At 40.1% G+C, this 17,479-nt stretch overlaps 1 protein-coding gene across 3 annotated transcripts in view; it reads right to left on the bottom strand.

The window, feature by feature from the left end:
* homer1 (homer scaffold protein 1) overlaps positions 1–17,479 on the bottom strand; it is a 177,472-nt gene that overhangs the window by 48,520 nt on the left and 111,473 nt on the right. For all 3 annotated transcript variants that reach the window (XM_076284908.1, XM_076284909.1, XM_076284907.1), the window contains 2 exons: positions 2,601–2,732; positions 809–925 (listed from right to left, as the gene is read on the bottom strand). In XM_076284908.1, the coding sequence (XP_076141023.1) occupies positions 809–925; positions 2,601–2,732 (249 nt within the window). The remainder of the gene's footprint in view (positions 1–808; positions 926–2,600; positions 2,733–17,479) is intronic.

The following is a 17,479-nucleotide window of genomic DNA, read 5'->3' as shown; positions in this document are numbered from 1 at the left end:
TTATGTAAACAACTCAACCGATCGCACTCAGCCCGATCCGACTAAATTTCCAACCCAACTTAATAACACAGTTTAGAAATCATTGTTATGGTTAAATGACCTGCTGTGGCGAGAATGGAGAGTGGTTTTCCCTGCTCCCCCTACTGTCTCCTAGCGTAAAACCAGCCTTGCAAGATCTGCACTAGCACCCCGGCAGTCTTGGAATCCAGAAGTCCCGTAAAATTCTCTGTAAATACATATGCCCCCCTCAAGCACCGGTAAGCCATGCCGGCTAACTATAAGATGGCCTAACTTTTTAGATGTTCATCATGGCAGAGCCAGCGAAAAGACCAAATAGTTGTGAAATACTGTATGCACCCCAAAGCTGTAGGGGGAGCTACATAGAGAAACATGCAATAACAAAAGTGAGAAACTGGCAAAGAATTGAAGAGTTACAGAATGTCCTTTTAATGCTTGTGTAAACGCAGATTAAGCACCAATCAATTTATTTAGGGTTCATGTAACAGGTAAACGCAGCTAATGAGGAAGAAAGGGTTAACGTCTTGTGTTCTCCTTCAGAGGACTGATGCTCACTGTGGTCACGCAGGTCACCCAGAACCATTAGCAAAGCATAGTATATGCATTCACCCCTGGTAGAATAAGTCATCTGCAGAGTGAGTCTATCACATACTATATGCATTCTGACATAATGACCAATAGCAGTGTTCCCCTACAATTTCGCATTGGCAGTGCTACTGCTACTGGAACTGCCATGATACACCACATTAACTGAATGTACAAAGAGGACAAGTTTAAAAGATGTATAAACCTGTGTGGGAGAGGGAAGAGTTATTTGGGATGGAGTGGTAGCTAGTTCCATCTTCTCTTGGGACTTCTCTTTCGCCAGACGTGCGGCCTCCTTAAACTCTGCAAATTTTTCTGCAAACTATGAAACATACTCAGTCATTGGGAAAGTATGGAGGATTTTTTTTATCACATATTTTTAATTATATTGATCAATCTTTCATTGTATTTCATTTCATTGTATGTGTCAATCTATTGGTCAATAAATGCATCAACTAGATGTGACAAAATATGACTGCCACCCAGTCCTGCACATTCTCTCAAGAAAAATAAATCACTCAATTTGTCTCCATCTGCTACTCCTTTCCCTACTCTTGCAACTTTTGTGTATGTAAATGAGTGTGTGCATCTGTGTGATTGCATCTGTGTATGTGTGCTTCTCTGTGTGTCTGTATTGTGTATGTGTGTGTGTGTTTGCTTGTGTGTGTGTGTGTGTGTGTGTGTGTGTGTGTGTGTGTGTGTGTGTGTAAACAATATAATACTTAAATCTAACAAGGAACATGAAAATGAAGGAAAATAGCAATAATAAACGTTTATTATTAACGTTTAATAGTAAATGTTTATTATTCAATCAATAATATAAAAACAATAAAAATAGCATGGTCAGACTAGATTAAGGAGAATATAAATAAAAACAACAATGTCAATCAACAGCCTAATGAATATAAACTATCCTATACAAACCATAACACATAAGAAACGCTTAAAGGATAATTCCCGTGTGATTTTGACCTAAAGTGTGTTGAAACATGATACCGAGTGTGAATGTATGTCTCATAGCTCACCTCGGCTTGTCCCCTGCACTCAGAAATCTGGCGCTAGTTAGATCAGATTCCAAAAATAATTCTGTGGAAATGCATGGATTCCAGTTGGGGCTACTGGAAGCAACTGAATCCATGCATTTCCACTGAATTATTTTTGGAATCTGATCCCTTATCATACCTGTTCGTTCGTACTCGTCGCTCGACTTATCGTGACTAAATTCAAGATGGCGTCGAACGGTAAAATTCCTTAAGGTACTGTCTGTATAAATCGTCTTGTAAAAAAAAATATCCTGAAGAAAGCGCCGGTCATAATAATTAAATACATACATTCAATTTATTTTTAAACATTATTTCAATCTTGCATAATTTCAAATTGAAGGATGAATTGAAAATTAGATTGAAGGATAGACTGCCATATACAGCACTCAAAGAATCTCCCATAGAAATGTATAGGGTTAGTTCGTAACGCAAACATGGTAGTCGTCTACACATATTCCGCCCCTTCAACCAACAAAAGACATGTGAATACATCATGCCAATCATGTGGTATGTTGTAAATACATCGTGCCAATCATGTGTTGTGATCTGGAGTCAGGTTGGTGTCATCGAGCCTTGCGCATACGCAATTCTGCCCACAATAGATGCCCGATAAGTGCTCAAAATGCGTTGAAATATGGCCGCCGAGTGGAGGGACTTGCCTAAAAGGACTTTGATTGTAGTATTCAAAACAGGCCTTTTGTGATTGTTCTGTGAATAATGCGGTGAGGTAGACATTCAATCTGTTTTTCTATCCTTCAATAAATGTTTCAATTCTTTTGAGATGTGTCATTAAATCAAAAAAGAAAAACAAATTAAGAAAAAAAGAAAAGTAATTGAAATAGTTTTTGAAATTATATTGATGTATTTATTTGACCAATAGATTGACACTTACTGTGAAAAATCAATCAATTTCAACCAAGAATCAGTGATCCTATAATACTTTCCCACACTCACCTTAACCAATTGACTCTCTGAGGAGAAGCCAAGGCCGTAGACTGTATTGGCTCGGCTGTCAGCCCATTGGCCAAACTTCTGAGATGTTTTGGTGAAGGTCATGTTGGGAGTGATGGTACTGTTAATGATGGCCTGTAAATTGCAAATACTGCATCACATTCACTAGCAGCATATTGGTATTCTTTTATCAGACATCACCGATGATATTTGAATTTCAAAGAACTTAGCATGCATGTTACTCCTACACTGACAATATGGATAAACACTATACAACTAAGCAAAAATGATGAATCACCCAATAGTGTTTAGAGGCACTGATAGCCATTGTCCACCGTCAGAGAACCGGGTCAATCCCCATTCCTGAACCAACATTTGAACCGTTCAGAGCATTTCGACCAAACAGAAAACGGTTCAGAACGTGGCGCTTTGGTTAGGAGCTGGAGCCAAAAAATAGTTAATTTTTCCAGCAAACCGGAGTGGGCGTGTCATTCTACCGTTCAGAGAGGAAAAAGCTTAAAGCATGAGTTTTCTACATCAACTGTTGCCATGAGTAAACAAAACTAACTACTAGCAACAACTAACAACTAGCACTGCACTGCAGACGTTAACTAGCATTTTACAGTTAATTTCTGGGGACAGCTGTCATATCATTCTTCTGTTTAAGCATCTCATTAACTTTTGTTTATGCATACAACACCCATTGTGGACGCAGTTCCGTTCAAAATGGTGGAAATGCAGGCTTGTTCACTACATAGCACTAAGATTCCAAACATTCTTAACCCAACGGTTCCAGAACACATTTTTCGCTGGTCGAAAAACGCCCTGACTGAGCCTTATTGGTTTGGTTCTGATCATTGTTATCATTATAATGTTATCACTACATAAACATGCTAGACCTCTGTTGGTTTTGTATGGAGTTCCAAGCAGAAAAGCTACTGGAACTGGATCCATATTATTTAAATGTATGTACTGAAACACAAAACTATTGATTTTATTGATTTTCACAGTTGCATATTTACTAATATCTTGGAAACCGTATTTAGGTTAATGGAAAGTTTTTTCCCCTCTGATTTCTCCCACATAAATCCCACCAAGGGTTAGGCTAATTTTCCAATTTTCACCTTGGATGTTTTACCAACATCAACATCAAGCATGTCTCAGTGTTAGTCTGTAATTGCAGGGGTGTGTGGTCAGGGGAGGCAAAGCTCTCATACTCCAATGACTAAAATAGGAAAAAACAATAAAAGACAATAAAATGAATATTAAGATTTGTCCACTGGTTTATGTTATAATTGTTTTACTCCCTTCAAATTACTTGAGTAAAAGTAAATATTCCCATCTGAGAAATCTACTCAAGTAAAAGTAAAAAAAGTACTTTGTTACTAAATTACTCAAGTAACAAGTTACTTTTTAAAAAAAAAATTGATAGCCCTTTAAAGGGATGCAAATGTATCCTTTATGCAGTTTGCTTTTCTCCTCCTCTGTAGGCTAATCATATAGGCAACCATATTTTAACAGCCCAATTCAAATATAATGTATTTAATATACTTTAATATTATTTGACACACTTAGTGTTTTGTAGGCTATCTTGTCATAGCCAGAATAAGCATTAAGTGGCTACGAATTGAAAAGCAGTCACTTCCAATCCATTGCAAATTGATTCTTCTGCTTTGCATAATTGCTATATTATGGGTAGACCTATATTTAGGTTACATATAGCCTAGGCATGTCCACTTGGACAGAGCCACAGAGTAGGCTAGGTTATCTTTTTTTCTCAGCTGACCGTCTCTGTCATGTCCTGCACTGACAACATTGAGGCTACATAAACGAATGCTATGTTTTTGCTAGGTGTCCTCAATTTCCAGTGCATTTGCTTTGTTTGTGAATGAAATTGTAGGCCTGCTTTCCTTTACCAGTCCAAAGCTGGCACACACACACCCATTCTCATCAACGGGACTGAGGTGGAGCGTGTCACCAGTTTCAAGTTTCTGGGTGTCCACATCTTTGAGGACCTCTCTTGGACCCTCAACACCTCTACCCTGATCAAAAAGGCTCACCAGTGTCTCTTCTTTCTGAGGAGACTAAAGAAGGTCCATCTGTCTCCTCAGATCCTGGTGAACTTCTACCGCTGCACCATCGAGAGCATCCTCACCAACTGTGTCACAGTTTGGTATGGCCACTGCTCTGCCCATGACCGGAAAGCACTGCAGAGGGTGGTGAAAACTGCCCAGCGCATCACCAGTTCCTCACTCCCCTCCATCGAGGCCATCCAGAGCAAGCGATGCTTCCGTAAGGCACGCAGCATCATCAAAGACTGTTCTCACCCCAACCACAGACACAGAGGCGTTACAGGTCTCTCCGCACCCGAACCAGCAGGTTCAGAGGAAGCTTCTTTCCTCCGGGTGTCACCCTACTAAACTCTAGCTCTGCATCCCAGTGACATCCAACGAATTAAGCTCCCATCACCCCCCGCCCCGCCTGATGCCTCCTTGCCTGTGCCTGTTGAGGGGTCCATGACCATGGCAGCCTTGACAGGGACAACAAGGAGGCGGACACCCCCCCCCCCACAACTGCACTACCCTATCCCATCCATAGTGTCTATTTATTTCCAAATGTACATACTGTAATTACACTTAAACATAGCTGTATTCTACTGCTCTTCATCCTGCACATACACTTATTATTAATACTATTATAATGTACTGTCTCTGCACAATGGTACTGTTACCACACTGCACATAGCTGTACATACTGTACATATCTGTTTATATGGTTTATACTAAATATCCATATTTATTCAGTTTTTTTGTAATATATTCTGTTAATACAATGCATATACTGTATATATATATACTATATTGTTCTTACTACTACTATAATGGTACTGCCACCACATTGCACATATCTGTACATGTTTTTCATACATTGTTCATATTACATAGCCATATTCATTCTGCTCTTATAAGGTTAGTGCTAATACACTGCACATACTTTATAATATACACATAATTTATACCACTCTAAGCCACTTTCTGAAAACAACTGTATACTACTGTTTACACTGCACTATATATTTTGTCCTGTCTATGCACTACCTACTTTGTATATCACAATGCACTTTTTCTGCTTTTTTGCACTTCTGGTTAGACACAAACTGCATTTTGTTGTCTCTGTACTTGTACTCTGCACAATGACAATAAAGTTGAATCTAATCTAATCTAATCTAATCTAATCTAATCTAATCTAACCTTGTCCTGGCCAGAAATGAATATAGGTGAATGTCTCTTGTCATCCTATCGTCTCGTTGCAACTCTGGCAGTCTCACCAGAAGATGCAGTAGCTGACAGGACGATAATAAACTTGATCTCCTAACGAAAGGCAATTGAAAATGTAGCGGAATAAAGAGTAGATTACTGGCTTAAAAATTTGAGTAAGAGTAAAAGTACAGTTTTGAAAAAGGAATATGGAAAGATGCCGTTCCTGGAAAAAAATACTTTTTTTTACTCATATGCTTTACTTATAATACGTTACTACCCACCCCTGATGACTTCACTCAATTTTCTTGTCACAAAGTTCAAATGTGCAGAGCTCAGATGAAAGAGAAAAGAGAGGTATGACAGTGCTCTGCCTTTTTTATTATACAACCTTTGCATGCCTGTTACCATCTCTCTGTATGGCAATCCAGTTATTGCAAAACCTCTCAGTACATGTCCTGGCTTTACATATTCTAGGGAACTTATTAGACAGATGTTTGTTATTACAAAGATATAGGGCTCTATTTTAACAATCTAAGTGCAAAGTCAGAAGTGTGATGTGCATGGTAATTTAAGGCGTTGAATCGGAATTTGCTATCTTGACAGCGGTGAAAATGGTCTCTGCACCAGGCATGTACAGTAGTTCAGAAGGGTTGTTCTTATGTTTCTTAATTAGTCAAGGGTGTGTTTTGGGCGTAACATCCATTAAACCAATGAGAATCTGGCATTCCCTTTAAGAGCAAGGAGCGCAAAATGAAACAGCATGTATTTTGATAACGAGTGAGCGCACTGCCTAAAGCCTGCTTTGCTAAAACATGTGTGTGTGACGAGCAGCGTATACCCCAAATGCATAGATGCACTCACCTAGTATTTGAACTCGTAGGGAATGACAAAACAACGTCTTACACTTAGTTTACTTTCATTTGTTTTAAAACAATATGTTTATTGATTTTAACAGCTTACAGATATAATAACAAACAGCAAAAAAAAAAAAATATATATAAACAGGTGACCTAGAAATTATATAGACACAAAAAGTTACACACCCCACACATTCCAATCCTATGTAAATCCTTGTGTAAATATGGTTGCAATATTCACTCCTATGTATGACATAAAAGGCTCCCATATTCTATGAAAGATGTCTTTATCATGTAGCACACATGTCAAGTAGTCAAGAGATACATATTCTACAACATTATGCCACTTTACTCTAGAGGGAGCTCTATCTGTTATACAGTTCAAGACAATACATTTATTTTCTAGCACAGAAAGTTAACATTTTGTACAGTTTCTGTTCATATTTATCAACAATAAAGTCAATTGATATTCCAAGCAGCATGCATTGTGGTTCACATAGCAGATTCTTAGATAAAATCCTATTAATCTCCTATAGCAATAATAACAACATCCTACCGCACACTATTGACTTTACTCTATTTTATTCAACAAAGTGCGAACAACGCACTTCGCATACAGCATCCTCAGGTTCACTTAGGTATAGTCTGAGCTTTCAGGTGTGCACATGACCAGTTGTTCTTAAAGTCATAATTTTTTAAATGCCAATATCCAATATTCCCATAAATACCCATTTAAGACAACTGAATAGTTCACATCCTCAAATATATCTACACAATATATACATAATTATTATTGTCAAATATATAATTATCAAAAGCCTAACATGAGCAAAGAACAACGCACTTCGCATACAGCATCCTCAGGTTCACTTAGGTATAGTCTGAGCTTTCAGGTGTGCACATGACCAGTTGTTCTTAAAGTCATAATTTTTTAAATGCCAATATCCAATATTCCCATAAATACCCATTTAAGACAACTGAATAGTTCACATCCTCAAATATATCTACACAATATATACATAATTATTATTGTCAAATATATAATTATCAAAAGCCTAACATGAGCAAAGAATTTAAATATACACCATCAATATGTCCACAATGTTACAGAAACATGCACTACAGTGAAACTAATAGTCCATACCCATACCCAAAGAGTTTTACCGTTATCTACAAATAAAAGACTTCATGTATAATATTATTACAGTGCATGAAAATGCACTGTTCTGTTATCCGAAGTCTTCTTCTTATTCTTCTTCTTATTATTCTTCCCACCAAATTTCTGCATCTAATTCAGCTTTAACCGTTTAACGTAGAAACTTCATTCAAACTTTTTATTACACGGCTCTTCAAAGTGCTGCAGAAAGTTCCATTCACATGAATGGGCCTTCCCAACGTTCGGGCCTATGTTAAATCTATATAAATCACCGGCAAAGTATATAATCACCGCTGTCAATGGAAACGTCTTTCATATCCCTCCGCAAGAATTCCGTTCGCTTATTGCAATGGAATTTCATTGAAAGGGAAAGTAAGCTAGTAAGACGTTGCCACGCAACACCTGAAACTGTCAAGTTCTATCTGTGTGGCGAACTATTTATTTTGTCAGCGGAAGACACGAAACGGTAGCAAAATCATTTTTTAAAGATTCATTGTGTTAGGTTTCTTTTCTCGTTTTGGCAAGTAGCCGTGTAGCCTTCAGGTCGAAGCAAAACCCCTCCGCTGCGCGTCGGGGTTCTGTTCTCCCTGTCGGGACTTATTTTCTGATAATTACCGGCGGACAATATATTATCCCTTACGTAACGTACTGTAGGTCTTGAAAAGGACACTTGGGAATGTATTTTTCACTTTTGTAAACTTTATACTTTTTGAGATATTAATAATAAACAAGCTTATTTCCCCCATAGACTTTGTATTGGCACAATGACATCACAATGGGCTAATTAACTTGATTTGCACCTGTATCAACTTCCAGCTGCTTAACTAGAACCCATCAAAGGGCCAGTTAAACTGATTGCACCTGTATCAACTGCTTTCTGCTCAACTAGGCCAACTCTCTCTGTGTCTCTCCATTCTACAAGGATATAAGGCACATTCCATCCAACTTTCTATCCATTCATCCTCTTCAAACTATTCACCATTCAACTTTTAAACTATCTATCTCAGGCTTTAAGCATACAATCTGGCTCTCTTAAGACTACAGATTCTGTTGAACTATTTCTTCTGCCCACAACTGTTTCAAAATAAATGTCCTCACTACAATAATTCACTATTAAATAATTTAATTATTTGAACTACTCAACTATTTAACTGTTCAGCCATTTCATCTGTCAGTTGTTATCAACTATGACTCCAGCCAACTGTTTCCTCTGCCCACAACTGTTTCCAAATAGTTTGTTTTGTATTTTATGTTAATATACAGTTTTGCATTTTCATGCACTGGTAATTTCCTCGAAAGTCTTTTATTTGTAGATAACGGTAAAACTCTTTGGTAACACTTTACTTGACAGTATCAACATAAGAGTGACATGACACTGTCATGACACATGAAACCTAACCCTTTTCTTTACCTTTACCAACTCTTTTACACATACATATAATTTCAAAACATGGTTACTACTGTGATTTGAACCCACTACCTCAGGATCTGTGAGCTTTTGCTCTTCCGCTGGACCACAAGATCCCACCCTAACTGTCAGTCTAGACAGTCCCTTTATTGTAAGCCTTAAACCAGTCCTAAATGGTTTTATACGCCCCTCCCCTTTAGCTTACCGATGTCTTCTTCCTTTTTAAAAAAAAAAAAAGCCTTGTTGCCCTTGGTATGGCACTCTCTGGGTTTCAAACCAGGATCCTCGGATCCAAAGGCGAGTACTGTACCCCTAGACCACTGAGCACTCTCAAAACCAGTTTTATTGTATCATTTCAACCTAACCTTTTTACCTTTCTACTATACACACAACAATCCCCTTTCCTTGTCTTACACCTAGGTCCTCTTACTTTTATTTTTTATTTATTTATTTATTTTTTAAGTTTTATATTCTACTTTTATTTAAAATTTCATAACATTTCACTACTGGTCAGCCAGGTTTTGAACCACCAACCTCCTACATGGGAGTCCGACCTCTTAACCACTACACCACAGAGGACCTCTTTTCATGAGTTACTTTAGCTCCTTAGAATCACATAAACTCTATCAGGACTACACTTCCCTACATACATTGCAAGACAGCCACTTCCCCTGGCATTTTTCAAACTCTCCAATCATAGACACTAATTAAGACTGATACACTGCAGACCCAATCACATACACTTCCAACGCTCCAACCCCTACCCCTTCCTGTCTCCTCCCCCTGGTTTTCTAACTGAAAAACCCTACTCACCAGCAACATGGCATATCTCCTCTGAAGCAGGAATACACTTCCGAAACGTCAGGAGTACACAACTGAGAAGCAATACGGTAATTACTTTTAAAACAACTTTATTGGACACTAAATTCTCTTTAACTTTAGTTTTTAAAAAGCATTTTTAAAAAGCATTTCTAAATAAAATTTGGCTTTTAAAATTTCACAAACAAACTGATGTGGATTTTCCTGAACAAACACATGCTAAAACTACCTGGGAAACATTGACTGAGAAAAAGAACTCTTGCCAGCAAAACTAACTCTGTACCAAGGCTCTCTGTCCTCTCAAGTACCGAATAGGGATTGTACTTTTATGGACTTTCCATTTGGGATTTACTCTCCTGGACCAACATCTCCCTGGACGAACATCCCTTGTACAAACCTGTACAACCCGGTCAGAAAAATAACATCCCCCACAAGCATGTAAGGTAAGGCTTTTCTGCTCAGTTGTTTGTGTTTGGTTAAAATGCTGTTTAGCAACTGCCGTATTGCTTATTTGTAGCCAGCTGCCCCCTACCCTACCCAGCCCAGAACCCCAGAATAATTGTTTATTATTCCCCCCCCCCCCCCCCCCCCCAAACACATACACATACACTACAGCCACAAAATGGCCTCACGCTACAGACCACAACCCCTCACACAACCACCAGATCCAATCACCAGACAACAAGCTAAACATTATTTCAGACTTATCCAAGTCATTCACCACAAAACCATTATATCACAATCACTCCATACAGGCATGTACCCACCCGGTATGACACGGCAGGTTTTGAAGTTAACCCAATTAATCAAACCAGCCCTGCCTACCCCAGAAACACGCTCACATCCTCTCACCCGACCTTTCCTTCCAGGCCACTCCAACATCTCTCCATCAGAGAGACAGGCAATAACCCAACTCAGGACAAACCCCCACATTATCATTAAACCTGCCGACAAAGGCTCCAAAATTGTAATCCTCGACACCCACCAGTATCTTCTTGAAGCTAACGGGCAACTTTCGAACCCACTCCATTACTCACCCATATCTCATTCACTAAAACCACAAGCACAAACCAAAATTCGCAAGCTAGTCCACACGTTGTATTCAAATCACTTTATCTCCAGAAAACAGTTTGATTTCCTTTTAGGCCCAGACAAACCCAGACCCCGTGCTTTTTACCTGTTACCCAAGATCCATAAGATCACTTTATCAACCCTCTTTCCACTAGACACTCCAGTTACATAAGACACATATGACTTCATACACAAGATTCGGCCCATGGCAGTTTCCAACCATACTTACCTCTACCATAGACGTGGATAGCCTATACACTAATATAAACACTAGAGCCGGCATCCAAGCAATTCATAATAAATTCCTCCGTTATCCAGATCCCATGACAGACTTTTCTTACAGATTCATGGAACTGCCATGGGCCAAAGATTCGCACCAGCATATGCCAACATTTACATGAGTGAGTGGGAGCAAGAAGCTCTGGCCAAATGCCCCCTCAAACCCCTGTTCTACTATCGCTTCCTGGACGACATCATTGGCGCTTGGACACACACACTAGACGAATTCAATGACTTCTTTCACACACGCACCACACCACAATTAAACTGAAAGCCACAATTGACCTACACTCCGTAAACTTCTTAGACACTACCATCTTTCTAACACCCCTCTCTTCAACACATAGCTCCCTCAGTACCGAAGTATATTTCAAACCCACAGACACACATGCACTCACACAAAACAAGCTACCACCCAAAACACACCTTCCGAGCAATCATCAAATCCTAAATCATAAGATTCCATCGCATCTGCAGTTTTCCAGCCGACGTCCAGGAAGCGATAGTAACACTCTTTACAGTCCTCCGTACACGTGGTTATTCAAAAAGATTTTTGCGCAAAATTAAAACAGACACTCTACATCTTCTTGCCCCCACTCACTCTAACAGATCACCACACCACACACATTCTAACACACAATCTTTAACCCCTAGCCCTGATCCCCCCCCCTATCCTAGACCACACAATGGACACCCCTGAATCCACCTCGGAACCCCATCCAAAACCCATCATCCCCCTTATCACAACCTTCTCACATTCCACAACACACTTACATTACACTTTCAAACAACACTTCACGCACCTCCAATCTTCTCACCCCACCTTTCAACACCACAGAATCATTTCAGCTTTACGTAAGAATCACAATTTACAGGATAAACTTATAAGGTCACGTTTTTCCAGGAAACCCCCTCCACAGCCCCTCCCACATGATCCCTTCTTCAAACCCCAACAGTTCATCACCAACTTTCATTCCCATTGCACAGCCCCAAACACACCCCTTACACTGGACACCACTAATGCTGTTTACATCATTACATGTCAAAAATGCCATCTACTGTATATTGGGGAAACAGGTAACACGATCCGCACCAGATTAAAACATCTTTACACCATTTCCCGGAACACACGTACCACCCTTCTGGTTGGCCACTTCCAGGTTCATGACACCACTAACCTTGGCATTTGTGGCCTTGAGAGCAACCCTGGCTGGAGCCCGGCACAAAGGAGAGCAGAACGCCTCTGGATTTGCAAACTTAAAACATTTTTTCCCTTTGGTTTAAATGAAAGTTAATTTTTTAATTATTTTCTTCCTGTCTTCGTCCTAGGTTCCTTTGGGTAGTTGTTAGTTATATTTCTTTATTTCTATATATGTATTAATTAATTTATCATGTTCAAACCCCCCCCCCCACATTGTAGATACTCCCGTCAGTCCATCTACTACCCCCTACTGCCCCCGTCTTACCATCCCTCCCCCTTTGTACTAGGTCTGTGGGGTATACTACGAAGCACGTTAGACATATCTAGGCTATGTAGACATATCGAGGCTTGACAAAGCCTTGACTCAGGGGTATACGTTAAGTGATACTACGATTGCAGTTATGTGATATATTTGTCAAACTAGGCTTTCAGCTCAGATCTGTGCGCGTTCTCGGTGTTGGGATGACGTTGGCCAATCGTGAAACGTGGAGACGCACAAGACCGCCTCTATTTAAAAACAATTACTTCCGCATTCATGAGCGATAGCTTAATCTACACTGCGGTAATTTTTTGTCCTATAACCTATAACATCAAATAAATCAATTTTCATCAGTTGTTGTATGGTATGCACGTCCATAGTGGGATATTTCCACGCACAGCACTATTACAGCGCATTCGAGATCCAAAAAGTTAGTAGAGGCGGAGTTCCACCTGTAAGATATACGAGTCCTACACGTGAGAACTTCGTTTTTAAGACAATTGATTGGTCAGTGTGCGGTAGATTACACGATTCTGCGCTATAACTTAGCACATAACCTCCTCCCGACCAGGTTTGGTTGACAGCATAAGATACCATGGTGATATAGCGACACTAAAACAGATCCACTTTTGTGTCACAGCATAGCCTGGCTTTGAGCGCAACATACCTCGCTAACCCACTAATCGAGATTCGTAGTACACCCCACTGGACTTCTGTTTGTGTTTCTATTTTACACTGATTTTTGATTTCAACACTGGCTTTTCACTTTGTCATTTGAAAGTTTTGGTTTTCCCCCCACTCCACAAGTTTTTTTGTAGAGCACTTATTCTTCAAAAGCACTTTAAAACAATTTTAGCACTTATCTGGACTTAGCCCCTATTTCCTACTTATCCCTCTCCCCCAGTCCCAACTCCTGACCCTAACCCAGTCCCAATCCCTAACCCCTTCCCCCAGCCCCATTCTCTAACCCCAACCCTTCTCTAACCCCAACCCTTCCCTAGCCCTTACCCCTCCCCCTGTCCCAACTCCTAACCTTAACCCAGTCCCAATTCCTAACCCCAACCTCTCCCCATTCCCAATTTCTAACCTTAACCCAGTCCCATTTCCTAACCCCAACCTTCCTCATTCCGCAGTCCTTACCCCAACCCCTCCCCCTGTCCCAACTCCTAACCTTAACCCAGTCCCAATTCCTAACCCCAACCTCTCCCCATTCCCAATTTCTAACCTTAACCCAGTCCCATTTCCTAACCCCAACCTTCCTCATTCCGCAGTCCTTACCCCAACCCCTCCCCCTGTCCCAACTCCTAACCTTAACCCAGTCCCAATTCCTAACCCTAACCTCTCCCCATTCCCAATTCCTAACCTTAACCCAGTCCCAATTCCTAACCCCAACCCTGTCCCCCAGCCCCAATCTCTAATCCTAACCTTTCCCCAGCCCTAACCCTAACCTCTCCCCCAGTCCCAATTCCTAACCCCTACTTCTCTTAGCCCCAATCCCCTACTACACGGTTATTACAGTTATCACACATTTATCAGTTATTACACATTTATTACAGTTTTTACACATTTATTACACAATTATATTATGCACTTATTACAATATTATTATTTTTTGTACACATAGTCTACACCAGTTCTCACCTTTTTTTGTTTCCTCTATGTTCCTTTTTCTTTTATACTACCCTCCGACACAAGACAGTTTTCCACCAGTCTGTTCCGACCCCCAAAAGATAATTTTCCCTTCACCTAACCCTAATCCTAACTTGTTATGACAAAAACCGAATGTCACTTAATAACAGAAGTGTTATGTCATAAACGTTTATGACTTGTTTATGACACGTTCATGACAGTGTCATGTCACTCTTATGTCAACACTGTCAAGTAAAGTGTAACCCAACTCTTTTTTTTCTGAATATCATATCTCTCAGACAACTGACTGAAGGACATCCATTAAATCAGAGTTGTCACATATTGGTGTAAAGATGGATGTAAATTTACTTTTACCCTCTAATTTTCTAACAATATGCCATGCCTTAACAGTACAAACTGTAAAGGATGTTGGCTTAATTAAATATTTTGGTTTCCTTATAAACAGCAAGTTAACAAGAGGCACCTTGGACATGGAGCCCTCTATGTCTAACCATAGGGATGTGGGGTATTTATGCATCCAGTAGAAGTGTGCACCAAGTTGGTATTTTCGAATGTCAGGGAGGTCAAGTCCACCCTCTGAGGATGAGAGGCATAGTGTTGCTAGCTTGATGCCGGGTTTCTCTTTAGCCTATATAAAGGAGCTGTACCACCCATTCAAATATTAATGGTTTAATGTGGAAAGATAACTGGAATCATCTGAATGAGATAAAGCAGTCTAGGGAGAATATTCATCTTTAACAGCCACACGGGCAAGCCAAACCAAGAAATAGGAAGTGTATTCCATCTCTCTAAATCTAATCTCAAGCAACAGAACAAAAGTTATTTTGTACATTCTGTCAAATTCAGGTGCGATTTGTATTCCTAGGTAAACAAAGCCTGCTGGGGACCACATGAAGGGGAAAGGACAGGGGGTTTTAGGCTGGTCCTTTAAGCTACCCAGGGGCATGGCCTCATTAAAGTTAATTTTATAACCTGAAAAAGTGCTGAACTTGCTGATAGTGTCAATGATGCTAGAGGTGGATATCTCCGGTTTAGTCAAGAAAATCAAAACATCATCAGCATACGACAGTGTTTCCTCTAGATTTCTTTTATTAGTGGGGGCAGGCCAGTCCGCAAACTCCACCCCCTACCCCCCAATCAACACAACAATATGGGGAATGAACTGGACGGGCCCTTATAACCTCTGACTAGTGCTACTTATCGTTAAATTGCAATGTGAGCGGCAGCCAGGGGGGATGACACGTCGGCAGGATCATTTAAAAGGCAACTACTACTAAATTGTGCATCTGCCTTAATTCTGATAGATTGAAGGCAATCATTTTACAGTGGGGGGCCACCATGGCAAAATCAATTTAGAGGAAAGAAACACTGTATGAGGTTATTTTGTGCTATCTATATGGTGTTACTAAGCTATGTGTGTTAGGATTTGTCCTGACTGCCTCAGCTAGTGGTTATATTGGCAAAGAAAACAAAAGAGGGGAAAAGGGGCAGCCCTGCCTTGTGCCTCTCTTAATGTAGAAATTGGGAGAGCGCAGCCTATTAGTAAATACAGCAGAATAATAAAGCAAATATAAACTATACTATAAAGCAAATTAACCCAAAACCTGCAAATATAAACTATACTATAAAGCAAATTAACCCAAACCTGGTTAAGGTATAAAAAAGATGGTCTACACGGTCGAATGCCTTCTCAGAGATTTTTTAGGTCTACATTGTTCTGAAACTCCTTATAGAACTCACTGCTCAGCCCATCAGGTCCAGACACCTTTCCAGACTGCATCCCACAAATACCATTCAGTACCTCGTGTCTAGATATGGGGGCATTAAGAATAGGTTTCTGCACCTCTGATAAAGAGGGAAGATCAAGGGAGGAAAAAAGGTATCCGTTAAGTCTGATGTATCCTGTTGTAGTTCTGAATAATACAGTTTTTCACAAAAAACATTTAAATGTGTTGTTAATGAGTATGCTATCAAAAGATTGCTTACCATTATCATCTATGATTGAGAGTCAGATTTTTCTTTGTTAAATAGGCCAAGTATCTCCCTGTTTTATCCCCATGTTCATAAAGTCTCTGTTTAGCAAATCTAATTTTCCCTTTCTGCATGTTTTGTTAATAGGGAGTCTAAAGCTGAGCGCAGAGCAGATATTTCTTTAAGTTTCTCCGAATGAAGGAGCTTTAATGTATCGATTTTCAGCCATTTTAAGTTTAGATTCTAAAATGTCCCTTTGTTCGGCTTGTCTGCACCTCTTACTGGACATTCCTCAAATGGAGAACACATCCATGTTCCCTCGCGTCTCATGGCCACTCTAGGCTGTCATTAGCCTGGCGGGCCATCCAATATCATTGAAATGTATAGCCTGGAATCGACCCATTCACCTCGCTTAATCCAAGGGGCGGGCAGAGAATTGTCTTTCAAACTGCCTAGGCATGCAATAGGCCAGCGCTACGACCATATCCGTATCCGGTCGGCAAAACGGCAAATACATCCTTCTTCGAAAGGAATGACTTAAGTGCATTGTGTTGCTCTACTTTCAAAGAAAAGTCCAACTCCTCCAAAGTTGACGCCAATGCCGATTCAAACAACCGCTCTTCGTTCGCCATAGCCACCTTCCTTGTTGTTCACCGTCGTAGGACTGTCATCATCCTGTTAAGCCCGCCTTAAGACTCTCTAACAAAATAGAGCGCTGTGATTGGATGACGTCCACGGCGTCAGCCAATAGAAATTCCTATGGTTTAATACTAGACGTACAGGCTGAGCAAATTAATTTGTCGCCACTAGGGTGCGTCTAGATTTCTAGGCTAGGCTGTCATGCTTCTGTGTTTGCAAAATTCCTGACAGTTCCTGATCGCTAAACTTTTGTTTTCCTTTCCTGTCGGTTAGCAGTTGATGTAGAACAACCTAGCATAATTTGACTTCAGC

The sequence above is a fragment of the Alosa pseudoharengus genome, unplaced genomic scaffold, assembly GCF_046254945.1.
Source record: "Alosa pseudoharengus isolate Yale_2024_CS ecotype anadromous, Long Island Sound unplaced genomic scaffold, YU_APseudo_1.1 YU_APseudo_1.1_scf_14, whole genome shotgun sequence".
NCBI classification, from domain to species: Eukaryota; Metazoa; Chordata; class Actinopteri; order Clupeiformes; family Clupeidae; genus Alosa; species Alosa pseudoharengus.
Note: the sequence above shows the minus strand (reverse complement) of the source record. Positions and strands in the feature narration are given on the sequence as shown.